At 48.1% G+C, this 27,363-nt stretch overlaps 1 protein-coding gene across 1 annotated transcript in view; it reads right to left on the bottom strand.

Annotated features, from left to right (window-relative positions):
• Positions 1-27,363, bottom strand: part of ITIH5 (inter-alpha-trypsin inhibitor heavy chain 5) — a 56,814-nt gene that overhangs the window by 26,834 nt on the left and 2,617 nt on the right. The window contains exons 2-7 of the mRNA XM_084811687.1: positions 20,907-20,951; positions 18,234-18,397; positions 16,502-16,603; positions 13,801-14,051; positions 6,320-6,489; positions 4,701-4,817 (exon numbers count right to left, since the gene is read on the bottom strand). Coding sequence (XP_084667813.1) covers positions 4,701-4,817; positions 6,320-6,489; positions 13,801-14,051; positions 16,502-16,603; positions 18,234-18,397; positions 20,907-20,951 — 849 coding nt within the window. The remainder of the gene's footprint in view (positions 1-4,700; positions 4,818-6,319; positions 6,490-13,800; positions 14,052-16,501; positions 16,604-18,233; positions 18,398-20,906; positions 20,952-27,363) is intronic.

Below are 27,363 nucleotides of genomic sequence, written 5' to 3' on the forward strand. Positions count from 1 at the left end.
AGTAATTTTCGTACATCCCTAGAAGGTGGCCAGTTCTCCGTTTTGAACTTAGCTGTAGTGCTCTAAGCTCTGAAGGATTCTGTTTCTTTTCATTGTGGATTTTTGGCGAGCCCGTGCAAAGGGAGGCAATGCTCAGATGTCAAATATTCACTTCTCTGCTTTTAACGACACCACATAATCTAAAGAAGCACGTTAGGAGGTATTCCCTCTGCCCACTTTAAAATGTGAAGTCTGCATTTCTCAGCCTGTATTGCATTCCTCTACCTTTCCTTGAACTCCCTCAGCTATTCCTCTTTTTCCTCTGCTGAAGCCTGCAGAAAGTAAGCGAGCCCAGCTCCTCCATGACCTCCAATAAAAAGGATTTTGTTCTGGCTTCCCATATCGATGGTGCCCAGAAAGAAACAGAAGCTGCATGTAGCTGTTCTTGACAATACTGAAATTTCCCATACAGATAAGCCCATTCATTGGCTTTGTGTTCTGCTGTTATAATAGTTCGCTATAGGTTTTCCTAATATACACTGCATCACCCAGGGCAAAACTAGACATGATCTTAATCGTGTGATTCCAATTAACATGTCTAATCTGTAAGTAGAACTCGGGGGGAGGCAATCAAGATCAGGACCATGGTATATGGAAGGGGGTGTTAACTCTTTCCCCTGCCAGAGTCGCAATGAAAATTGCCCCTTCACCCAAAGTGCTGCTCACTGGGAGACTAAATGTTTCATTAGGGATATTGGAGGAATCTGTCTGGGGGGTGAAGTTCGCCAAGCTTTCAGCAGCTTGACCCCCCAGACTCCGGCTTGCTTCCCGCCAGCTGGCCTGACTCAATCTCTATTGAGTCAGGCCAGCTTGCGGATTTTTGGGTTGTTGTTGCTGTTTTACTAGCCATTTACACAAATTTCAGCTGTAATGTGCTTAATTTGAGCAAATTGCAGCTGCAGGTTGTGCAAAATTAAGCATATTATGGCCTCAATTTGCGCAGATTAAGCAAATTGCAGCTGATATTTGCTCCTGCAATTTGCGTAAATGGCGATTTTTAAAAAAATCCGGGAAAACTCCCAGATGTAGGGATGTATGAAAGTCACTTACCTTTTCGAAGGGTGACATTCACGGTGGGGGGGAGGCGCTCCATCCCTCCCCTCGAAATTCTCTCCGGCTGGCTCCACTCCACGGCAATTCTGCGGAGCCACCGGCCAGGGCCACCCGCAGCCGGACATCCGGCCACTGGGCAGCCTGCAGGGATGCAAATGGCGGCTGCTGTAGCCGCCGCCATTTACGTCCCTGTATTTTGCCGTGATAGGCTACAAAAATATTTACGTAGCCTATCACGGCAAAAACAAAACAAAACAGCGAACGCAAATGGAAGTGGCTACGGCGGCCACCATTTGCGTTCTCTTGGGGGGGGGGCGGGCGTGATAGGCTACGTAAATATTTACGTAGCCTATTACGGCAAAAGAGATGGGCGCAAATGGCAGCCACTACACCATTTGCGCCCCTCTCTTTTGCCGTAATAGCCTGCGTAAATATTTACGTAGGCTATCATGGCCCCCCAAAAAAGGGAACGGAAATGCCGGCTGCCATAGCTGCCACCACTTGCGTTCCCTTTTTTTTGCTGTGATAGGCTACGTAAATACTTACGCAGCCTATCACGGCTTCTGCAGGGATGCAAATGGCGTCCCTGTGTTAGCCGTGATAGGCTACGTAAGTATTTATGTAGCCTATCACGGCTATAGTGAAGAAGCAAATGGCGGCCGCGGCCACCATTCGCAAAGCAGCGTGAACGGCAGCAGGTAGGTGTCCCATTTCGCGCGCCTTTCGCGGGGTGGGGGGGCAGGGGGCTTCGTTCCACCATGGATTTCAGGGGGCCGAATGCACTGGCATTTGGCCTCACCGAGATCCGTGGCGGAATTCTCTGACATCCCTAGATTTCAGGGGGAAAGCCCATGGCTCACTTGCCCGTGCTCTAAAAGCCTGTGGCAAAGTGGAAATCCAGCAAGCCCCAAAAGGGCTGGGTTTGCCCATGACAGCCATCCCCATCTTCCACTGGTGTCCATGGAAACTTCCCTCTCAGGCCAAAGAGGAATTTGCAGGGGTCGGGGAGAACAATTTTCATCAGGGCCATGGCAGAGGGAAAGGGCTAAAACCCCTCCCCACATGCCATAGTCCCAATCCTGATTGCCCCCCCCATGCCCGCTGAATGGCTGATATTTAGAATTTTAAAATGAGACACATTAATTGCAATCTTGGTCTGTACATCACATCATGTTGGCCCTGGTATACATTGGTCTTTACCCATTCCTAGTTTCCAAGTAGAGTTCAGTTGCAGGGACAGCTTCTTACAGGGATTTAGCTTCCTTTATAGGAGAGGGCCTCGGAGCTGATGGTGTCTTTGTAACATTTACAAAATGTACAAAGACAACATATGTGGGAACAGAAGGCTCTCCTCAGCAGGCAAGCGATCCCCAGGGAGCCCTCATCCCCAAGGCTTAAGCTGCAATGTGCCATGGCTATGCGTGTGTCAAAGTCGAGCTTCCAGCAGCCAGGCTTGGTTACCTTACCTCATCTACTTCAGCACTCTGGCTCCTTTGCAAGCCTAACAAGCTAACCCAACCTCCCCCAATCTGGTGCCCTCCAGGCCTCTGCTTAAGATCTCAGACAGCCGCTGCCCATCGGAATAAAAATACTGGGTTAGATGGTTGATTGATTTGACTTCACAATGGCCATGCTGCCTGGGGGGATTGTGGGAGTTGTAGTCCAACACTTCTGGAGGGACCCAGGTTGGGGGAAGGCTGTGGATTAAGGGTGCCATCTAGGTAGCCGTATCAGCCTGCCTGATCTTGGTCAGCTGACCTCACCGCCCAATCCTTGTTCGCTAATCTTTATAAAGGCCTGGTTCCTCAGTCGGAGCTGGTCTTCTTCAGGACCTTCGCCGCCACTGCCATGCCCTTTTCCTGCCTCGGATCAGGGCCACTGCCCAATGTAAGCTTCAGCTTGCTTCTGGCCCTTCCACCCTAGTGTTGCTGCCTTGGGTCTTAACCCCTGTCAGACCCCAACTACAGAACTGCCTCTGACCCCTTAGACCCTGATCTGACTTTCCTGGAACTCGCTCTTGCCTGATTTGGACCTCGGCCCTGACTTCACCAGGCTTCCTACACAAGAGATGAACAGATCTGTCCATTTCTCTTTCTCCTATGTCCCTTAATTAAAAATATCTCAAGTTCTTTCCATGCTGTTTATGAAGAAATCTGCTAATTTTTGTTACATCCTTATCAAAAAACAAACCAGATGAAATTCTCACCTATTTGCACCAGTCAAATTCAATAGGTACAGCTAATTCCAGCATGAAACCTGGGATCCTGTCAGAATTTTTTTTATATATATATATAAAGGTGTCTGGAGTGAACTCATTGATGGGTCTTCCCGAGTTGGTGTTCCTTATTTCAAGGAATGGTTCCTTATTTATGAACCCTCTTTATCTGTGAGGTGCAACTTGTATTATTATTAAAGGGCAGCATATTCTAATAAAGTACTGTTATTTGTTCTGATGCACGTCATATGTCATCTTAAATAAATAAATAAATAAAGGCCTCGAGATGTTTTCCTTATTTTGCAGCACTTCAGGCAGCAACCCAAACACTTCCAAAGATGCAGTGTCCACCTTCTTCATGCCCTTGAGGGCAGCCTTCCTCAAGCTGGCTGGGGATGATGGAAGTTGTGGTCCAACACACCTGGGGGGCACCAGGTTGTAGAAGGCTGCATTCAGATGACAGCCACAGTCTAGCATGCTGTTACATGTGTTTATTAAGCCCCACTGAAATGAAAGGAGAACAAAAACCAGGGCAGGGATTCTGGCGTCGGTTTTTTTAAGGGTTAACTCAAGGCTGTGCCGTGTGAGCCAAAAATGCTAATGCTTCGTAATCCCAGCCTCATCAGGAAGAAAGCAAAAACCCTTGCAAAGGTTAATCCGTGACTGACCTGAGCTGGCCTGTTCACACCAGCTCCTGGCAGGAAGAGAGTCTTAATCCTCTGTTCCCAGCGTTATGTTGCTAACTCTCTATTGCCCTTGCCCCATGCAGCAAACTGGACTCTTTGGAGGCAAAGCTTTTGCTCAAGGGGATTGGCCTTCAGAGTGGGTTTTGGGGGCCCGGGGAAGTAGAGGAAGCTCCCAAATTAGCCCAAAGTGTCACCATTCCATGTAAGACACAAGGCCAGCCACATCCTTTCTGTCTGGGCTTCCCTCACCCCCAGACAGGGCTGGAGTCAAGGGTAGGCATGGTTGGGCACCTGCCAAGGGCCCACACGCCAGCAGGGTCCCACTGACAAGACCCCCCTGGACTTGCTCCTCCTCTCCACCATTCCAATCTGCTTGTTCACCTGCCTCTCACTCTGGTCCAGACAACAGTGGTGGTGAGAAGGAGGAGCAGGAGATGCTACAGCCTGCTTCTTCCCTGGCTCTCTGCCTCTCAAGCAAGCAAGTGGGAGCAATGGTGAGAAAGAGGATGAGGAGCAGTAGCAGCTGGTGAGAATGGTGCTAAGAAGGTCGACTCCCTGAAAGAGGGGGCCCATTGGGGGTGTCTTGCCCAAGGGCCCCCCCAAACCTGCAACCAGACTGCCCCCAGACATGAGGAAAGGCCTCTCCCCAACTCCCAACCATCCACCTGGCATTGTGCATCATTGGGTACCTGAAACTGGCCGCTCACCTGCTTCAGCTTCATTCCCACCATGGAGGCACTGCTATCAAGAACAAACACAACATTCTTTGGGAGCGGAGGGAGATCTTTGGGAGCAAAATAGTGCACAAAGTAGCCATTCAAAACCTGGTGGGATGAGAAGGAAAGAAAAGGAAAGCAAATCATGAGCTAAAGGCTGCGTCTATCCAACTGCCAGGACTTCAGCATGTCCTGAATTTGGAGACTGAGGGGTGCCAAATGGGGATTCTGTCTGGGTGGGCGTGACCAGGTGCAGCTCATCGCAGCTCAAAAAAAGTACTGTAGAGCTGGAAAAAGTGCAGGGTGCAGAAACCCAAATACTCAAGGGGCTGGAACAACTCCCCTACAAGGAAAGGATACAGAACCCACGAGCTGTTTTAGGGTTGCGGGTGGCTTGTCAACCAGCCCAACAACCCACCCTCTCCAGATTCACATGTATCGAGAAGCTACAGTGTGCCCCAGCTGTACCCCTAATATTCAAAATGGTGCCCCCCCCCCAGAGCAACAAGAAGCTGTGGGGGGAAATTCACCCATGGTGGCTTCTCGTTACATGTGAACCAGGTTAATGTCTGGGACATTTAGTTTAGGGGGGAAAAGCAAGAAAAATGGGATATGATAAAGTTGTATAAAATTATGCAAAATGTGGAGAAACTGGACAAGGAGAAGGGTTTCTCTGTCTCTCATAATGCTAGAATCTGGGGTCACCCCATGAAGCTGATTTGATTAGTGGGAGATTCAGGACAGATAGAAGGAAATACCTCTACACACAGCCCCTAATTTAACTATGGAATTCACTACCACAAAACGTAGTGATGGCCTCCAATTTGGATGGCTTTAAAAGGGGATGCGACAGTTTCATGAAGGAGAAGGCTATCAATGGCTACTAGTTCTGATGGCTATATACTAACTGGTTACATACTAAATCCAGTATCAGAGGCAGCACATCTCTCAGTATGCCTGTTTCTGGAGAACATGAGCAGAAGGGTGCTGTTGTGCTGCTGGACTAGATGGCACAGCTCTTACGTCCTTAAGCTCTGGCCAAGGCTTACTATTTCCCCACATCCATTTACATCTTGCCTTTCCTCCAATGTGGAACTCAAGGAAGCATACATGTGGGTTTCCAACAGGCCTCCCATCCAGGCTGTGACCAGAGCCAGACCTGCTTAGCTTCAGCAAAGTAGCCACATCATGCACCTTTAGATTATGCACTTGGGCGACCACACCCTGGTCAGACACATTTTTAAACAGCAGCTTCTTGGGACTGGTTCACGCAACTGTGCACAGCTGCTGTCACACACAGGATCTAGCTTTTGAGAAGACAAGAGCAGATCTCCGTCTTGTGCCATTACTGGAATGGCCCAGGAGGAAGTCCTTGGTCACAACGTGTGGCCCCTGAACCACACTTTGGCCACTCCACTTTGGAGCATAGAAAAGCCACTGCACAATTCCACATGGCCTTACCCACAGGAATGCTCCTCAGGTGAGCGGTTTCACAGTCGGCTCTCCATTGCCAGATCCATTAAGTGGTCATTGGCATGAGTGGTTGGGTGGAATTTATTTCATGGTCTGCAGTTAATAATGGGACAAAGGGCAGGCAAGCCACACCATACCTGGACATCCCCAACACTCAACTCCCTGTTGACATCATATCTGATGATAAAATCTCCTAGAATGCCATTCCTTGCGATCTTGGATTGCTGGACCACATTAGGGCTGAAGGTCACTTTGGCCAAAGTCCTTGTCTGTCCAACCACAGTTGAAGGGGGTGGAGAAGCATCATCTGGTGGGGAAACACAACATTTACTTCGGTCAGGCCTTGTAAACCCACAAGAGTCGCATTTGATGTGTCCTATCATAACCTCTTTCAGCAGCCTCCAGACTTCCCCTTCTGTGTAATATGCAAAAGGTGAAGGCCGATGACAGCTGCATTCTCCATCCTACCATAGTGGCTAGTAGACTGAACGATGGACAGGCAGTGGCTGCTCCAGGTTTTTGAGGGCCCTTGGGCAGGACAACTTTGATGGTCCCCTTCCCATGGTGAGTCGGCCTTCTTACTGCCATTGCCCGCCTTCTTACTGCTCTCGCTCCTCACCCTCTTTCTCATCATTGCTCCCACTTGCTTTCATGACAGGCAGAGAGCCAGGGAGCAAGCAGGCAGGGGCCTCTCCTGCACCTCCTTCTCACCACCGCCATTGTCTGGACCAGTGAAAGGCAGGCGAACAAGCAGGTTGCAGTGGGGGAGAGGGGGAGCAACTCTTGTCAGTGGGCCCCTGCTGGGGTGTGGGGCCTCAGCAGTTGCCCTACCCTGCCCTTGACATGGACCAGGGAGATTTTAGTTTGAATCATACCTCTCCCATGAACTGACTAGCAGGCCTTATGCAAGCCCCTCTCTTTCAGCCTCAGCCCCCTCTAACACTGAGCCCCATGCCGACAGGACTGGAACCAAAATAAGGCCACTGAGAAACAAGAAAGAGGTATCAGCATCCTTGGGTGAACCCTAAGGCATGCAAAAATACAAAAACACACATACCTAAATGTTGGGGAAATTGCAACCTTGTCTGCAAGTTACAGGAAGGGGGCAGTGTTGCAGTTAGTTCATGGGAATCTGGGCACAGCTAGCCTTAGGAGCTCTATAGCCTACAGTGGGGTTTCCTGTGATTGTTTTCTTTTGCACTTCCCCTTCCTCCCCGCCCCCCGACCTCCTCTACTGCTGGGGGCACATGTGCTTGCTCTCTCTCCTGCCAGTGTGGTAGAACACAAAGAAATGGACTCAGCACACTTTGTTTGAAACTCCACGCTGCACCTGCATTTTTATGCAAGAATATTGTGAGTAAACCTTTTTACTTTTCCTTCACTAAAAAAGGGTGCGGTTCCTTTTTTTAGCCTTGTGTGCATGTGGGACTGGTAAACACTCATTCTGTTCTGCCTTTTGTTTTTTTTTCTCTGCTAACTGCTTTTTTTTTTAGCAGGAGGCAGCAATACCAAATAATTCCCATCACTAAACAAAAACCAGATTGGGCAATCCTGCACCATCCCCAATAGTCAAATAAGGATTGAGCATGCTCAGTCCCCTCTAGGAGCCATTGAGTGTTAGTGGGAAAAGAAAAATGGGTGTGTCAGGGGGAAGTGGGATGGCCTGTTTAGTAATTCCCTCATTCATGTGGGCTTCTTCTAAAGATGTTTGCCTGTTTGACCAATCCTCCCATCCCAGTGATCTGCAGATAAATACATATACGGTATGACCACTTTCTGTCTGGTTCTTCATTCCCTCATATAAACTTGAGACTAGTTTTTAAATGGTGCCTCTTCCACTTCCTCCAGAGGTCTGCCAGAGACCAAGAATAGGGCTGTGCTTAAATGCTGATCTTGCTAACATCTTCGATCTGTGGCCAGTGGTCAATTCATACATCCAGTTTACCAAGTCTTGATTCCTCCTTGATTGCTACCTCGATAAAAGTTTAGGGAAGGCCTGCAGTCCAGTGGTCGTGCACCAGCTTTGCAGGCAGAAGATCCCAAGTTCAATCCCAGGTATCTCCAGTTCAAAAGGATCAGATACTGACCTGGTATAAGGCAGCCAGGCAGAATCTGATGATTTTAAGCTTGCCTCCCTTGATAGTACTGCATTTGAACTATGATTGCCGATCATCATACCACACACTCAAACTATCTCTTGATAACTGGAGTTGTCACAGGGTTCAGCAACTTGTGGCCCTCCAGATGTTTTGGCCTACAACTCCCATCACCCCTAGCAAGCATAGCCAGTGGTGTGGAATGATGGCAGTTGTAGGCCAAGACATCCTGAGGGCCACTCCTGTCCACTCCTGAGCTGCCAGGTGATGAACAGAATCATGCAAAGGGGTCTGGAGACATCCTGGTTCATTACTTGTGTGGCAGTGCAGGCATGCCCAACTCAGTTGTCTCCAGATCTGTTGGACTGCAATTCACACTGAGAGCCAGTGTGGCATAGTGGTGAGCGTATTGGACTGGGACTCAGGAGATACGGCTTCTAGTCCACGCTTGGCCATGAAACTCACTGGGTGGCTTTGGGCCAGTCACTGACTCTCAGCCTCATTGGAGTCCGTGGCAGATTTCTCCGCCATCCCTAGTTGGGAGAGGGGAGACGGAAAGGAGGGAGGGAGGGATTGCGGGGGTATGGAATGCAGTACCCAGGAAAAAAGGCATGGTTAGCATGCTGGAATCCGGAACAGGAGCACTCCAGGAAAACAGGCTGGTGGCTCCGATGTCAGGGGGCGGGGAATCCGCTCTGGGTTTCAGTCAGAAGCAGTCAGCACTCCAAAGGAGTTCCCACCTTGGAGAGCTCCTTTAGAGTTCTGACTGGTTCTGCCTGAAAACTGGAGCAGATTCACCACCCCACTGACATCGGAGCCACCAGCTCCCACTGCCACGCTGCCGTGCTTTGTTGCAGGTCCCCCCTGGATTGTCGACCCCCGAACCTGCTGCCAGCTGGTTCATTGCAGCTCCGTCAGAAACGTGGCTCAGGACGTAAAGGGAGCACCTTTAAGGCTGAGGAAAGGAGGAGACAAGGACATCCCCCTGAGGAAGGAGAGGCAAGTTCTGGGCACTGATGTCATCTGGAAAGAAGTCTGACCTGAACACGAGGTCACCCAGAACAGCAGAACTTCCTGACTTCAGTTTCCTGCCCACCATTTGGGTGGTGGCAGCCCAAATAATAATAAGAATAATATTTGTTTTTTAAAGAAAAAAAAATCAGCACCTGCCTGGCTCAGAAAATGATTTTCTAAAATGTGCTTGTGTACAAACTTCCTGCTTGGAGAAAACAAGCAGCTGGGCTTGTATGTATGCAGTCCTCTTACAATGGAGCAGTCCCTGTTCAGTTGGCTGTTCCTTCATCCACCCTTCCTCTCCTTGTTCATGATTAGCTGTTTTCCTCTCCCCCCGCCCCCCACTTTAACAGAAGGATACCTGGGTGCAATTGTGTGCATTCAGAATATATATAACCCAGGCAAGATGGGGCTTAGCGTAAGAACAGAAGGAGATCCGTGCAGGATCAGATATCAGGGGGGTATCTTTTTCTTGTCTCCTCCTTTCCTCAGCCTTAAAGGTGCTCCCTTTATGTCCTGAGCCACATTTCTGATGGAGCTGCAGTGAACCAGCTGGCAGCAGGTTCGAGGGTCGACAGTACAAGTGGGACCTGCAACAAAATATGGCAGCGTGGCAGTGGCGGCCCTGATGTCAGGGGGTGGTGAATCTGCTCCAGGTTTCAGTCAGAACTCTAAAGGAGCTCTCCAAGGTGCAAACTTCTTTGGAGTTCTGACTGCTTCTGACTGAAACCCGGAGTGGATTCCCCGCCCCCTGACATCGGAGCCACCAGCCTGTTTTCCTGGAGTGCTCCTGTTCCGGATTCCAGAATGCCAACCCTGCCTTTTTTCCTGGATATGCATTCCATACCCCCTCCCTTCCACCTTTCCATCTACTGTCAGTCAGTATATAGAGTCCATATACTCTAGCATCCTGTTTCCAACAGTGGCTAGCCAAAAGGCTCAAGCAAACCTACACGCAGGGCATGAAGGCAACAGATCTTCTACCTGCAGGGGAAGGATACAGGTACGCTTTTGTATGGGTGGAAAAGCAGCCGGGCAGGGGGAGGTATGGGACTTTCAGTGGACAATGGTGGGAGGGGAGAGGGTTAAGCAGCTCCTGCCCTGCCCACACACACAACACTGCTGTCTCACTCAAGATTGTAAACTCCCACTGTTGCTTTTGATCAGGAAAAGCTTCCTGCCTGTTAGAGGAATACGGCAATGGAACCCATTCCCTAGGGAGTGGGTGGGCTCTCCCACACTGGAGGCATTCAAGACGAGGCTGGACAGCCATCTGTCAGGGATGCTTTGAGTTGGATTCCTGCATTGAGCAGGGGGTTGGACTCGATGGTCTTGTAGGCCCCTTCCAACTACTATTCTATGATTCTATGATTTTTACAAAATAAACCAGGGAGATGTTTACACTCATCAGCCATGGAACTTCCACTTTGGCTCTTCAAGGGGACATGGTGTAGTTCTGACTGAAACCTGGAGCAGATTCACTGCCCCACTGACATCAGAAGGATATCACCACCAGCATCCATTGCGGACCAATGGTCCAACTCTGTATAAGGAAGTTTCCTGTGTTCCACAGGTACCTGTCCAGAACCCCGACAAGATTTTCAAACAGATCCTCAGCCCACTTAGCATAGAGAAATCCACTGCGACAGCCCTGGCCGCTTTTACATCCACTGAGATCTCAGGATCTGCTCTCTGACTCACATCTGTCTCCCCCAGCTTGGGTCGTTTAACCAGACCGTGTTGCTAATGGCCCGGGTTTTCCAGGCAAAGTGACAGCATCTCATCCTGTCTTGCGGAGGTGCCAAGATGCAAAGGAACAATGAAAAAAAAACCCACGCGTGGACGGGGAAACACAAAGGAGTGTTGGAATGCCTGCACATCGCCCGCTGGCTACTGCTTTTGGCAAACGGGGGATTTCCAGCAGTGTAAAGCCATGGGACTTCCTATGCGATTTGGCACGGCTGGATGGAAAAACGGTTTGCTTAAAATAAAGACGTTCCCAGGAGGGGACCAGGAGGAGTCAGAGAGAATGGTTCTCAGATGCCGAAACAGATTAAATGTCTTTATTTACATCCTCATCCCATCCTACCGCTCAGGAGCTCGGGGGGCCATAGATCCTGCCCCCTCACACACACACATTAGAATGTCATAACAACAACGCTGTGAGGTAGGCTTGGCTGAAAGGGAATGACTGACCAAAGTCCAACCGGTGAGGTAGGTCTGGAACCTGTGTATCAATCCAACACTCCAGCCCAGGGGTGAGGTCTACAACTCCCATCAATCAATGGCTATGGAGCATGGGAGTTGTAGTCCAGCAACAACTGGAAGGCCACCATTCCCCCACCCCTGCTCTAACCACTCCATATTCATCCTGGGCCATGGTGATGAGTTCTAAACCTCATCAAATGGAGCAGAAATCAGTGGGGGGGATGCAGTCTGGCAAATGTCCCCTAACTTAAATTTGTTTACCTAACTCAAATGCATGCTCTCACCCCTAAAGGAATTTTTCCCCCACCAGTAATCCTGACTGTGGATGTTGGATAAAAGGGGAGGGGAGTTTGGGGAGGGGGATCAAAGTTGAAATATAACCACAATATTGATTAAAAAGGGTGGGTTTTGTTTAAATCTGATTTCAAAAGCAAAAAGTTTGAAAATAAACGTTTCAGATCCTGCAATTCTTCCTAATTTTCAGTGGAGATCGAAACAGTGTCTCATGTTCTCCTATATTGTTCTTTTTATCGGGATGCATATAAAAGTTTTATTGAACCATTTTTAGTTAAATCGCCAGGACATCCAGACACTTTTAATATTTATTTACTTCTTTCTGATGTAAAAGCGCATATCACTCTTAATGTTGCCAAATTCTGTGCAGTAGCAATTAAAATACGCCAGGCCTTAATTTGAGGTTTTATTATGTATAACTTGTGCTATGTGCTCTTCCTCGGTTTAATAATGGTTATTTTCTATGGTTTTTGTATAATGTTGTAAATCTATTTTGCTGGTCAATTGACCATAATAAATTATTCCTTACTTCCTAATTTTTAATGTGTGTGGATTTTTGCTTTCGCTCCCACGGAAAGCCTCCTGTAAGCTTTAGGATATGCCTATAATAAGCTTATTCCAAGGACATAACCAATAACTCTGGTCCGCATAGAATCACTGAATTATAGAATTAGAAGGGATCCTGGAGGTCATCTAGTCCAACCCCATGCTCAATACAAGGTCAGCAATGCAGGATGCATCCCTGATAGTCATCCAGCCTCTGCTTAAATACCTCCAGGGAAGGAGAGACCACCACCTCCCGAGGTAGTCTATTCCACTGGCAATCATCTCTTGCCATTTTTAAGAGTCTCCTAATATTTAGCCAAAATCTGCTTCCCTTCAATTTCCACCCACTGGTTCTAGTCCTGCCCTCTGGAGGGACAGAGAACAAGTCTGTTCCATCTTCTGCATAACAGCCCTTCAGATACTCCAAGACAGCTATCAAGTCTTCTCTTAATGTTCTCTTCCCCAGGCTAAACATACCATGGTTGGAAGGCCATGGTATGCCCTGTACTAGTCACAAACAATGGTCTAGTCCTCACTGAGGTGCTAAACCTCAGATTAACAACTCACATTGCAGATAGAGTTTTACATGACTGAAGGCTCCTCCATGCAAAACCTTCCCTGCACACAGAAAACTAGTAGTTAGAGAGAATTCTAGCCCAAGATAGCCTTTTTTACTGATATTGATTGATTGATTGATTGATTTGCATAACAAAACGTTCTCTGGAGAGGTTAACACAATGAAACAACAAATAAAAAACACACAAATTTAGAATAAAAATGCAAGATAAAAGCATTGAAAATGGCATCAGATAAGATCAGGGGGAAAATCCAAGAAAACAGAGAGCAAAGGAGAAAAATAAGCAAAGCTATCTTTTTCTCCAGACATACTACCTTTCTGGGTGCAGGGATTGTTATTTCTTAAACAGGGAGCGTATAAGTTGAGCTCTTTCCTGAAGTCTGAAGCAGTACAGCCCAGACACAGGTTTACTGCCCCAGTGAGAGCGAAGGATGTGGGGCCAATGTAAGCTCAGTGGCAGAACATCTGCTTTGCGTGCAGAAGGTCCCGGGTTCTGTTATTGCCATCTCCAATTAAATGCTCAGTCAATGGATAGCAAATGATGGGGAACCGCCCCCCCCGCCCGCCTGCATGAGACTCTGGAGAACCACTGTCAGTCAGAGTAGACCACCCCCACCCCAGACCTGGTGCCCTCTAGATACACAGCCACAGTGGCTGGGGATTATGGGAGTTGTGGTCCAACACATCTAGAGTGAGTGCGCCAGGTTGGGAGTGACTGGAGGAGGCAATTCGGGGCTTGACCGATCAATGGTCCAACTTGGCATAGGACAACTTCCTATGTTTTCTCATTGTGACCAGGAGGCAGGGGGTATCTTGAGGAATAAAATACCCCCCCCAGGTGCCCCACTACTCATGGAATAGGCTCACACTGGGTTCCACTCACCCTCGCTATTCCCGTTGCCTCTGCTCTTGCTGTTTTGGAGCGGAGGCACTTCCAGAGAGTTGATCCCTGAGTTTTCCAGGATGTTCACCTCCACACGTAACTTCCCCACCAGCTGCTGGGGCCGGACACTGACAGTGTACTGATACTTCCCCAATCGCCGCTGAAGAAGCTCCTCGTAGTGCAGCAGGAAGACAGCCTCTGCTTTCCGGGGAATCGTCCCAGAGGCTCTGAAGATCTCGACTCCATTTTCCCTGCCAGGAGAATACAAAAAGGTGGTCAAAGGAACACTCAGGTTCTATTCACACATCTTTTCATGGCATATTTACCTTCATCTGCTGTACCGCCAGTGTGGATCAGCTGGGCTCTATTTTGGTTGCCATGGTGACATAGTCCCCAAAAGCCACTGGGGAGGGGAGGGGGGTGGGGGGCAGGGTAGAAGAACAGCAAGAGGCTGGAGGCAAGCCAGTCCAAGAGTTCTGTCTCAGAGCAACTGGAGTGAGAACCTGTCTAGACCCTACATTTAAACCTGTATAACTGCTCATGGCTTCTTCCAAGAACTGCATTCCGATAATGGGGCTAAGTTCTCTCTGTGACAGACTTCCCACAAATGACCATTCCTAGAATTCTTCGCGGGGAATCCATGACCATTAAACTTGTTTCAAAGAGCTTTAAATGTCTGTTGTAGATGTGCTCCTGTCATCTGGAATCTGCTTCTCCTTGTACTTCTGCCTGTCCTTCCTTGTCCAGAATTTCTATTCCCTGTCTGCCTCCTGCCAACAGACTGATGTTCCTGGACTGGGTCTGATCTTCCCTCTGTCCTGGATGATCATCTGAAACCATACCTGTACCTGGTAGAACACGGGTGGGCAAATTTGGGAGATCTGGGAAGCCATTTTTGCCCCCGTGACCCCCTCCCATGGTGCTGAAAAAATAATAAGTAAATAAATGGCACCCAGAATGAATATGGAGTGACAAAAGGGTCAAAATTAGGTTGTTTTCAAGCTATTTTTGACCCTTTGAGTCAAAAAGTCTTGAAAATGGCTGTTCTGGGTGCCATTTTGGTTTTAAAGAATTTTTACTATTTTTAAAATATAATGGGGGGGGGGCTGTGGAGGACAGCAGGTTGCAGCGGCAGGCTGCTTATTGGCCATCCCTGTGATGGAGTCTAAATTGACTGTCTGCAGTCCCCTCCCACCTTCCATCTTAAGACTGTAGCCAAATGCAGACTCCATGGCTTGAACCTCAGCCACTTTTTTCCTCCCCCCAGGCTCACTTTTTGCTTTGTTTGTCAACCTACTTGAGGAAGAGCTCTGGAGAACTTGAAAGCTTGCAGTCTTTTGTGGCTTTTGAGTTGGAATAATAAAGGTGATATGGATTCTGGAAATGTTCTTTTGTCTCTCAGATTGACTTCTCTTAAACCTAATCCTAGCAAGCTTCCTCCTGGAAATGCTCTGGGATTAAACTCCCACCTATCATCATTATCATCATCATTATGGGATTATTATTAGTAGTATTTCTTGTTGGCTAAACCTTTAATGTTTATTAATATGCGTTAACTGAATGGTATTATAGCCAATGGAAATGGATTGTTTGCTCCCATTCCTTTGCTATAAGATTGAGGTTATGATATTGAAAGATAAGGTTAACCGTTTGTGGTGTAGCAGATGGAAGATTTAATAATACTTGCAATGTTTGGAAGAATGCTGTATAGGTATAATCTGCAATTGGATTTATATTTGGATATTTGGTTTGTTCTTATTGAAGTTTAATAACAACTTTTTTTCCCTTTCTTTTTTTCTCTTCCTTCTTTTGCTATCCTCCCTTTTTTCTTTTCCTCAGAATACTGTAATGTTGGAAAATGAAGTTTCTGATTATGTTGTTGGTAGTGTTTATCTCATTTATAAAAATAAAATAAAAATAGATTTTTTTTAAAAAAGGAAATGCTCTGGGATCAGCTGCTGAGCCCATCTTTTTGGGACCACAGGTCTGTAACAGAGCACGTGATTTACACTGGGGGTGCAGAACCTCAGGTTCAGGGCCAAATTTGGCCCTGCAGAGGTCCCCAGACCCCTGGCCCCACCGCTTTTCCTCCAACCACTAATCATTTGGTGGTTTCCCAGCCTTTGTAACATTTTTCCCCATTCTAAAATGCTGAAATGCCTCTCCCACTGCTTAGATACTGCCACTAAGAGCTTTAAGTTACAATATGCTGGTATTTTGACCCTGTCCATTTTGTTTTCAGCCCTGTTCACCACTGGAATGCGGCCCCTGACAGCTTCTCCAAAATGGAATTCAGCCCTGGGGCTGAAAAAGATTCAACACCCCTGCTTTATACAGAGAAGGCCATGGGTTCATTCCCTGGCATTTCCCACTAGGGAAGACTTTTCTATACCCAAAGCTCTAGAGAGCCTCTCCTACTGGTCAAGATGGACCAAAATAGGCCATCTACCCCCTCCAGTACCAGCAGGAGGTCCTCAGATTTCACAGAGGACAGGAGCTGCCATGGGGCCATATAAATTAGGCCTCAACTGAAAGTGTTCCATGGATACAAGACAAGGGGTGGTGTTGATATGTGCATCAATCACCATTGATGTTCATCCATACCGCACAGGTTTTCTGCATAGAATACTCTGCTCCCAAGAACTGCAAAAAGGACTCTTTGGTAGGTTAGAAAAACACTGCAGGGTGATGTACTACCAACCCTTCATCCGTGGGTCTTGAATATCTGTTCTTTCTCTCTGCGTCACCATGCTTCCGGTCTCTCCCAATAACTTCCCCATGGTAGATCCTATCGCCAATCACCCTGGAGTCATGCAAGAGAGAAGATGAGCATTAAAAGCCTGAGATCCAATGGATACCTGTGTGGAAGGTTGCTGCAGAAATCATGAAAAGGAAGACCAAACTTTATGTGATGCTGGACATCTGTGATGAGTCTTCCACCTCCCTCCCTCCCTCCCTCCCTCCTGAAATGCAGTGACTCTGGGAGAAGGAGTGCTTAATCCTTTCATCAGAGGTCATTTTTGTGATCAAAATTTCCCCACAAACTGCTTTCCCATCCATGGAACACAGTCTCTTGTCTTGGGTCTGCCTGACCTCCAAAGGCAGAGTGTTCCACAGGAAGGGGGCCACCACGCTGAAGGCTCTTTTCCTGGTGGACTCCAGCTGGGCCTTGTGTCCTTGTGGAAGCACTAGGGACATGTCCTCTGATTACCTCAGTGACCAGGCAGGTTGGTAAAGAAGGAGGTGCTCTCTCAGGTATCCTGGACCCGAGTTGTTTAGGGCATTGCACACTAGTACTAATACCTGAAACCTGGCCCGGTAGTGAATAGGCAGCCAGTGCAGTTCCCTCAGCAAAGGAGTTCCATGCTGAAAAGGGGCAGCTCCCGACAACAGCCGGGCTGCTGCATTCTGCACTAGCTCCAGCTTCCAGACCAGCCTGAAGGGGAGCCCCACATAGAGCCCATTGCAGTAATCCAGTCTTGAGGTTACTAATGCCTGTACCACCATGGCCAGGCTATCCCTGTCCAGGAGAGGCTGTAGCTGGCAAACCAGCCGAAGCTGGTAAAGGCACTTCGACCTGCCACGGCCACTTGGGCCTCCAGTGACAGTGGTGGATCTAGGAGTAGCCCCAAACTACGGACCTGATCTTTCAGATGGAGCGCAACCCCACCCAGAACAGGCAATGAGCCTATCTCCCAGACCCGGGTACCGCTCGCCCACAGGGCTTCCATCTTGCCAGGATTCAGCTTCAGTTTCTTGGCCCTCATCCAGCCCATTACTGAGTCTAGGCACTGATCTAGGACTTGCACAGCCTCTCCCGATTTAGATGCCACAGGGAGATAACGCTGCGTGTCATCAGCATACTGATGGCATTTAGTTCCAAATCCCCTAATGACCACTCCCAGTGGCTTCATACAGATGTTGAACAACATTGGGGACAAGATGGTGCCCTGCGGCACCCTGTAGCTCCGTTGCCAAGGGGCCGAACAAGGAACATTTACATGGTCTTCCTCCTTTCCATTTTATCTTCATGACAACCCTGTGAGGTGGGTTGGGCTGAGAATCACTAACTGGCCCAAAGTCACCCAGTGAGCTTCATGGCTGAGTGGGGACTAGAACCTGGGTCTCCCAAGTCCAACATGCTAACCACTATGCCACAGTAATAATTATTATTTCTAAATTTGCTTCTATACATATAAATTAGCAAATGTGGATGTCATGCATGTAGATGTCCTCCTTTTTTTGGTTCCTCTTCCTTTTCAATTCATAAATAGCCACCCTGCCTTTTAGCCTGGAGCCCCTAGAATTCCACTACCTGGACATGTTATAACCTGGCCTGCTAAGCCCTTGAGGAAAGGAGAAAAGAATACTGACAAAAGAGAAACCCGGAACTCAACTTCCTCTCTTCCAGTGCAGCCCAACCTCTCACTTACATGGTAAAATTGGAGACGAAGGCTGTGACAGGTATCTGCATCTCAAAGACGCCTTCCCTGGCCTCTGAGCCGCTGTTCACCAAAGTACAAGAGACTGTGGTGAATGCATAGCGAGAAATTATGGTGGCTCTCACAGAGAATTCAGACATCCGGGGCCTGGTCTCCTGTTGGAAGACAGCAGCGATTCCTCAGTGGCAGAACACGTTAATACACCTTGGGCAATTGATCACACACCTCACTTAGCACTCTGCATGCCTCTCTTGAGTATCTGGCTCTCCTTCATCCTGATTCCAAGCAAACATCTGCATGATACATTGGCAACGGAATCTGAGAGCCTCCTTTGGAATAAATAAATATTTACAAAAGGTGGGGTCCTGCTTGCCAGATGCAAATCGTTCGCAAAAGGTGAAATCAGGACAAGGCACATTTCTTGACATCCAGGACGAGGGGGCCTGTGGCCCCACAGGTTTTATGGGACTACAACTACAGCCCCTTCCCTCTGACGGCTAATAGTTTGGTGGTTTCTTGGCTTTTGTGAAGATTTTTACCCATGCTAAAAGGTTGAAATGCCTCTCTTAAGGTTTAGTTACTTAGGGGCTTTAAGCCAAAATATCCTGGTATTTTCAGCCCTGCCCATTGTGCCTTTGGCTTTGCCCACCACTGGAATGCAGCCCCCAAGTTCTTCTCTAAAATGCAATTTGCAGGGCCGGCCCTACCGTTAGGCAGAGTGAGGTGGTCGCCTCTGGCAGCAGATGGTCGGAGGGGGCAGCAAGGTGTTCGAGGAGAGAGCTGAGCACCAAGCAGCCTGCCCTGTGCCCTTTAAGCTAGCCTGCTGCCTTCTGGTACAGTACAGGATGCTGTTCCTTTGTCAGTGTTGGAGAAACAGTCCAGTCGGCTTTGGTACATGGCACAGGAGGGGGAGCCGTCTTATTCTTTGCCTCAGGTAGCAAAATGTTTTGGGACAGCCCTGAGAATTTGGTCTTTGGGCTGAACTAGGTTCAACACCCCTGCCCTAGTGCCAAGCACACAAAGGTCTTTAGAAGCTCCCCTGTGCCCTGGGAATGTTGAAGGCTGAGCTCGCATCTGTGGCTTCACTCCCCCACTTTTAGTCCGTATGGGTGCAGGCTGAACATCTGCATGGGACAAAGCATCGAATGTTAATGTTTGAAGGGATCTTGGAGGTCACTTAGTCCACCCCCCTGCTCAGTGCAGGAAATTTACAACTGCAGCATCCCTGACAGACAGCTGCCCAGCCTCTGCTCAAAAGCCCCTAGGAAAGGAGACAGAGAGTAAGACAGCCTTGGGGAGGGCTCGGGGTAACTGAGTGGAGAAACAGGGGCCAAAAGATAGAGTGAGACAAGGAGCCAGAGAGCTTTAAAGGCATGGACCGGGGCTGCTGAAACTTTTTCAGTCCGAGGGTCGAATTTCATTTCTCTCAGGAGCCATGTTCCAATGTATGTGGGTGGGGTGGGGGGGGGTGTCCAAAGGCAAAAAGGGGCAGTCCCAAAGCACCAAAAATACCTGTATATTTTAGCTTAAAGCTCTTACTTCCCGTAACTAAGCCTTAGGAGAGGCATGTCAACCTTTTAGAATGGGGCAGGGGGAGCTGCATAAAAGAGCCAGGAAACCACCAAATGACTGACAGTCGGGGGGAAGAGGGTGGGGCCAGGGGATGGGGTGTGGCTCTCTGGGGAACTCTGGAGGGCAAGACTGTGCCCCAAGAAAGGGTTAAGGTTCCGCACTTCTGGCATAGGTTATGGGGTGGTGCCAGGTACAGAAGTAAATTTCAGGACAGATAAAAGGAAGGACGTCTGGGAGATTCAGGACAGATAAAAGGAAGGACTTCTTCACACAGTGCATAGTTAAACTATGGAATTCACTACCACAGGGTGTAGTGATGGTCACCAATTTGGATGGCTTTAAAAGGGGGCTGGACGAATTCCTGGAGGAGAAGGCTATCAATGGCTACTAGTCCTGATACTTCTATGCTACCTCCAGTATCAGAGGCAGTGAGCCTATGTACACCAGGTGCTGGGGAACATGGGTGGGAGGGTGCTGTTGTACTCATGTCCTGCTTGTGGGTTCCTGGTCGACAGCTGGTTGGCCACTGTGTGAATGGAATGCTGGACTAGATGGACCCTTGGTCAGAACCAGCATGGCTCTTCTTATGTTCTAGATGGGACGCCATGAAGGTTCAGGTCATCACTTTGTCTGAGCAAAGGATTTCAGCAGCAGACTTTTGGGCAGAGGTGAGAATGCTGACGTGTGAAAGGCATGGATGTTAATTACTGATTGGGGCTTTAATTGTCACATTTTGATATTGAGATTGGCTTTGCTGTTCTGGTTGTGGCACAGTCTAACTTCAAAATAAGTTTTGTTTTATTTTTATTGTTTTAAGCTTGGGGACACTTCCCTCTCCTCTCCCTGCTGAATGACCTTATCCTAAAGTTCACCAGGAAACATTTTGTTCTTTTAAAAACGTTTGTTGATCCGTAATATGTTTAGAATGTTCCTTCCCAATTTTGTACCCCCAAAGAGGCCCCAAATGGGCTAGGCTTGGAGCTGTGGGGAGGACTTCCTGACTGAAAACTCAACTTATTTTTGTTTTGGAGCCAGGAAGTTACCAACAACATCTACAGGGAAATAAAAGCATACGCTCAGAGCACTACCTACCAGTCTCTGCAGAAACCTGATGTGTCTTGGGAGTCTACGTGCAACCTGTAAAAGAAGAGATCCCATTATTTGGGATTTTATTTTATTTTTTGTTTGGGGAAAAAAATGGGATGGGGAAAGATTTGTTGCACAGCTTTCAAACTTTCTACCTGCATGGAACCATTTGTACACCAATGTGTCTGCCACTGAGTACCCATATGTGTCATATTTTCTGACCTCAATCCCCCCTCTGGCTCAGAGGAACAGTCAGAGGGGGAGGAGGCATCATCTAGTAACCCATCATCTGCTACGCCAGGACCTTTCAGACTGGACCTTTCAGAGCTTTACCAGACTCCTCAGACTCAGATGGCAGTCCTCCGATGCAGTCACCCCCTCTTACACAGTAGGAACCAGCAGTTGCAGAACTGGACAATGACCCTTTAAGAAGTAGACAGCTCCTCAGAGGGAGTGGAGTTAACAGCAGGTCCAGACCTGCCAGCTTTCAGAGGGCCTCTGCATGTTGCTGAGACAACAGCTCTTCCTGAGTGAGTACCAGCCAGCATAGATCTGTCCAGGGCCCTGCCTAGTCGGCCTTTACTCTGCTTTATTGGATTTGGATTTGCCTTGCCCTTCAACTGCTTTGGAGTGGCTCCCCGGGAAATCTTAAGCCGAGCTAGGCAGGACAATATCCTCCAACACTTCACCAGTGTAACAAAGTAAACTGCCCTCTTCCAGGTCAGACTATTTGTCCTTCTTGAGCCTAATATGGTCTACTCTAACTTGGTCCCTTTCCTACCATTTGCTAACTGATCCTTTAAACTGGAGATGCAAAGAATTAAGCCCAGGACCTTTTGCTTTGTTTTGAATTATCTGGGATAGTTTCCCCGAGATCTTTATCAGTTGCCTTGAATATTCCTTCAACAGAACCAAAAGTGTGGGATAGGAATATTTTAATAAATAATCGTAAAATCAGTATTATGCAGTTCCTTCATTTAACACTCACATTCTTATGTATGTATGTGCACACACATTTAAAGACCAACGACTTCACCGACCAAAGCTGCAGAATGGAATTTGGATTGGATTGCCAAGATACTGCCGGGTCGTGTGCTAGTTTGAGTGCTGAATGTGCAGGAACTGAGCAAAAGCATGGAAGGCCCTTGGCATGTAGCCAAGCTCTCCTTAGGAAGAAGATTCAAGCCAACAGCCCAGAGAACATTCTGAACTTGCAAATCACATAGATAGCAGGTTTTGCTTGCTACTGTGTTCCCTGTTGTGGCAACAGCCAGGTTAGAAGGCTGCAATTCAATGAAGTATTTATAAGGATGCCTTTGAAGAAGACCTCTAGGAAACTTCAGTCAGTCCAGAATACTGCAGCCAGGTGGATGTTGACTGGAACTGGCTGCATGGAACACTTCTTACCCGTCCTCAAACAACATTGCTGGCTGCCCATCCATTTGCAAGCAGAATTCCAGTTGATGCTTTAACCTTTAAGGCCCCAAACACCTTGAGATTTGGAAGACAGCCCTGGCAATAAGGAGGAGAAGATAGAATGCCTTGGCATGGGGCTCCTCAAAACCAGTGCGGTGTAGTGGTTAGAGTGTTGAACTGGAACTTAGGAGGCCTAGGTGCTAGTCCCTACTTGGGGGGGGGGGGTTCACTGTGTGACTTTGAGCCAGTCACCGACTCTCAGCCTAACCTATCTCACAGGGCCTTGGGTTCTTTTCAAGAGGAAAAAGGCTGGGATATAAATGTAATAATACATAAAATCCAGCTATCTAAGGGCCTGAGGCTTTGTCCATTAAAAAAAAACAACAACACCCAGCAAATTGCTCACAAGCCAAGATTACAGCAAGTGAAACACCCCAGCAATGCGGAATCATGATCAGACACTGTGACAGCATCGCCAATGTGCCAAAGTAAGACACAACATACTTAGAAGTACACTCCTTTTTTCGCTGTAAAAGCTTCAAGCCTCCAGTTTCTGTGCATGTGATCCTTCATGAATGTATGCGTACATGAAAAGAAGTGCCTGATTCTTTCTTGTACTTCCAACAAATGGGATCATAATTAGCATTCATTTTATGGCGCTTATGACAGACCATCTGGTCATAACGTTCAGCAGTTTTCTCCAAGGTTGGAACATAATGAGCAGTTGTTGCTATGTTTCCATGTATACATTCAGACTGGGGACGTACAAAGCAAGAAAAAGAAAATGCCTCCGATCGTGTGGAGACTGATTTTTTCTGCTCCGCTCCCAGTGAGTGGCCGCAAAGGTCTGGAATGAGGAGGCAAGTCTTCCAAGTTGGGGAATATATGCTTGGAGCACCGAATCTCCCCCTCTTTTAAAAATCCAATACCAGATAAATGGGCCATCTGTAAAAATGGTATCCTCCCTGTTATTGACAGGCAGGCTCAGCCCTAACTTTATATATACGATGAGCAATGCCTTTGTAAGTGAGAAAATATTTTGTTTGCGAAAAAGGTTTCGGTAGCATTAACCTGATAAAAATGAGAAATAAGCCCCCTTCCCCCCCCCACCTCCCCCAAACCTCTCTGGAATGTGATGCAGCAGGGAAATGCAAGGGATAACGTTTGTTCCCCATCATCCTTGCTGCTAATTTATGTATGCTGAAATAACCCATTTGCCCACCAGAGAGGCGATTTTATGACTGTTTATATGAAGCCTGGAATGCCAAAATGCTGGAGCAAAGTTAAGCATTCCTCAGTGTCAAAACATATGCGACCTCTTGCACCCATTTCCAATTATTGTCTTGCCAACTAAAAGGAGTAGAGCAAAAGGCAGCAACTTAGAATTTAAATGATTTCAGTAAAAGTATGGCGTTTGGTTTGGTTTTTCTGATGGCGAAGATGCACATCAGATTGATACTTTTGCACTCAGCGACCATCAGGAATCAGGAAGGACAGCCCCCTTAACCGTGGGAAATTGTGTCTGTGGGGTATGTGTCACAGCTGATACAGCAAACATGGGGGTCCCAAACCTGACAGCCAGAGTGGTGTAGTGGTTAGAGAGCCGGACAAGGACCGAGGAGTTCCACGTTCCAATCACCACTCAGCCATTAAGATCACTGGGTGTCCTTCGGCCCGCCATGTTTTCTTTGTTAGCCAACTTTTACAGGGGAGCCTTTCCACCATTGATTTACTCCATGCTGGCTGCGTGCGGAGGTCATTAGGAATACACAACGTTGTGGCCCCCCAGCAGTCACCCTGGAGCTTATCAGGGAAAAACAGGATTTCCTGAGACTGCTTTAAGTCCGATTCTTTTCCTTAAGTCGGGTTCTCCCCGGTATAGTTGTTGTACGCCCCAGCCCCCATATTTAGCTCAGGTACGCTAGCCCTGCCCAGGAGTGTGCCTTTCACCCTGACCCCGGTCAAGGGGTGTCCCCCCCATTGTGCTGAACAAGGCCTGCTCTCTTAATGCCCATGGAATGTACAGAGATCCCCCTCAACTGACATGGCACAGCATGATCTCCAGGCTCAGATTGTCCTTTGTTTGGTTTATTGACTTAGGAAGAAACTTCGACCCTTCATTATAGAAATCCCGCGGGTTAAAATGGGGGCTGGGTTCCGTCTTCGTGTTTACTGCTCTCTTTCCCAGCACAAGCATATGTGTGTCTACTCGGAAGTAGCTCCCATTGGGATCAATGAGGCTCGCTCCTGAAATGCAGGTGTATCTGGACTTTCAGGGGAAAGGAGAAAGCGGGGGAGAGGAGGGGAAGCCTCTCTTGTTGGCTGAGCAGCCCTTGCCAGTCAGATGACGTTCACTCCAACCCCCAGCCCCCAGGAAGTATGTTCTGCAAAGCAATTTTTAGTGCTTTGGAGAACCTGCTCGTGGAGCCCTGCATGGACCAAAGCGCAGCAAAGCTGATTCCTTTCCTCCATTAGCTTCTCCTTCTGTTGTCATGGAAACACAGCCCCGGATTGTTAGGAACATAGGAAGCTGCCTTATACTCAGACCATTGGTCCATCTAGCCCAGTATTGTCAGCACTGACTGGCAGCAGCTCTCCAGGGTTCCAGCCAGGCAGGGGGGTTCCCAGCCCTACCTGGAGATGCTGGGGATTGAACCTGGGACCTCCTGCATGCAAAGCAGGAGCTCTACCACTGAGCTACGGCCCTTCCAATCATTGTGAGAAACTGGGTGACATCCTGAGAGACTTGGAGGAAGGATACGATACAAATGTAATAAACGAACAAATCTCATATTTGCCTCATAACGCTGTAGCGGGGAGGGGAGAATTGGCAGGAAGGGGTTTCTTAATGCTTCACCCTCCAACCAATCCCCCTTTTGCATCTCAGCTGTTTTTAAGTCGTTCCCCCCCCCCAGCTGGGCTCCAAAACTGGGAGTAAACCAGCAAAGGGGGGAGGAAAATGCCTTTGGGGCGGCACATTTCCAGGGATGATGGGAAAGGTAAAACCAGCCTTCCCCAACTCAGTGTCCTGTCCTTGAGATATGTTGGAGAGGCAGAATGATCAATCCCCAGGCAGAATATCAATGGCCACACTGGTTGGAGATGCTGGCAGTTTTTTGGTACATCAGAGCAGGCCCTCCTCCATGCCCCTTCTATAGGAGAAGGGCATTATGCATGTACAAAAGAGCAGGCCTTCTTCATGATGAATAGATGTATTTTTCTCAGTTTCATGGTATTGTTGTTGAATGCTTTGTGTTGTTTGAACACTGGATTGGTTTCAAAGTTTTGGAGGAAGGTACAGCTTATACATTTTCAAAATAATTAAGGAAGGAAGAAAAGGTTAATTATTTGCCTTTCATCCAAGGCCATTTCCCCCTCCCCCTTACTCTGCCAGATGTAAGACTTAAGGACAATGACCTTGTCAGCGGCCTTCTGTTTGAAGGTAACTTTTCACAAGGTAGGAGAAAATAATGACCATATACCATAATTTGTGGCATTGGCGGCAACATGTGAAGGGTTTTGCCCTTCTGGCTGAAGAGCGGACTGAAGAACCTGTTTAGCTCTTTCCAGCCTAGAATATCTGGGCACAAGCATTTATATTGAATTATTACTACATTTATATTCCAGCATTTCCCCCGTCCCTGCAAGGAACCCAAGGCAAATTACATGGTCCCCCTCCTCTCCATTTTTATCCTCACAACAACCCGGTGAGGTAGGTTAGGCTGGGAGATAGTGACTGGCCCAAAGTCACCCAGTGAGCTTCATGGCCTAGTGGGGACTAGAATCTGGGTCGCCAGAGCCCCAGTCCAACACTGTAGCCACTACAACACACTGGTCTGGGGGAGCCCAGGGTCATTTTAAAATAACCTTTTTATTAACTTAAATTTTGAGTTGCGGCAGTCTGAACCAATCCAATGCTGTCTTTGGGGGGACACGGCCAATGAGCACACAGGAGTGGCAAAAGCACAGTCCTTACATCACACCTGCTCCTTCATTAGTCATCCCCAAGGCAGTGTCTGATTGGTTCAGATCGCTGTTACTCAAAATGTAAGTTTTTTTTTTTTTTAAGTCATTCTAAAGTGGTGTGCCACAGTAATTTCAGGCTTGCTGGTCAGCTGCCATGATATTGCTTTTGCTAGCTCCTGGGGCTGGGCTGGCCGGGCTTTCAGGCAGAGAAGATGTGGAGCTGCCACAGTCACCGGGTTTTTAGAAAAAAGGAGGAAGGGAAGGAAGGAAGGAAGGAAGGAAGGAAGGAAGGAAAACATAAGAACATCAGAAGAGCCCTGCTGGATCAGACCAAGGGCCCATCTAGTTCAGCATTCTGTTCACACAGGGCCCATAAGAACATCAGAAGAGCCCTGCTGGATCAGACCAAGGGCCCATCTAGTCCAGCACTCTGTTCACACAGTGGCCGACCAGCTGTCGACCAAGAACCCACGAGCAGGGCATGAGGGCAACAGCGCCCTCTCGCCAGGAGGGCTGGCTGGTAGCAGCAATAAGGGGGGCTTGGATTCATCTGGGGGCCCCAGACCTGTGTCCCACGGTCCAGCCCTGGCTGTGCCGCTGACTGTACAGAATGAAAGTTTCCCAAGAAAGAAGAACAATCCATATTTTCATACATAAATAAAAGCATCTGACAACAACAAAAAGTAGATTTATCCCTGTGGCCGGCTGCCCTTGAATCTGGCCTTGGTTGGCTCTAACGCTTGGGCCGTCTCTTTAATCGCTCCTTGAAGGACAGAAATTAATTAAGCCCATGAAATGTACGGTGGAACTGTCCATTAAGAAACAAGGCTTACAGAGCAGATGTGCCAGAGCTGTGTACAAACTGGGCTAGCTGGACCATGCTGCAAATGGCATTTCTGTCCTTGCAAAGCAAAATTCCACTGCAGGACCATGTAAGCGATGCAGCTGTTCAGGGCGGCAGCTTCGTAAAAAATTTTGTTGAAAAGATGATGTAACAGTGATGTAACAGTGCTGTAACATCCCCTGGCAATCGGTGTGGGCATTTCTTTATTACTGCCTCTGAGGGTGGGGGGACGTGAAT

The sequence above is a fragment of the Heloderma suspectum genome, chromosome 7 (assembly GCF_057233095.1).
Source record: "Heloderma suspectum isolate Gila_16-S chromosome 7, 16-S_ref, whole genome shotgun sequence".
Classification (NCBI taxonomy): domain Eukaryota; kingdom Metazoa; phylum Chordata; class Lepidosauria; order Squamata; family Helodermatidae; genus Heloderma; species Heloderma suspectum.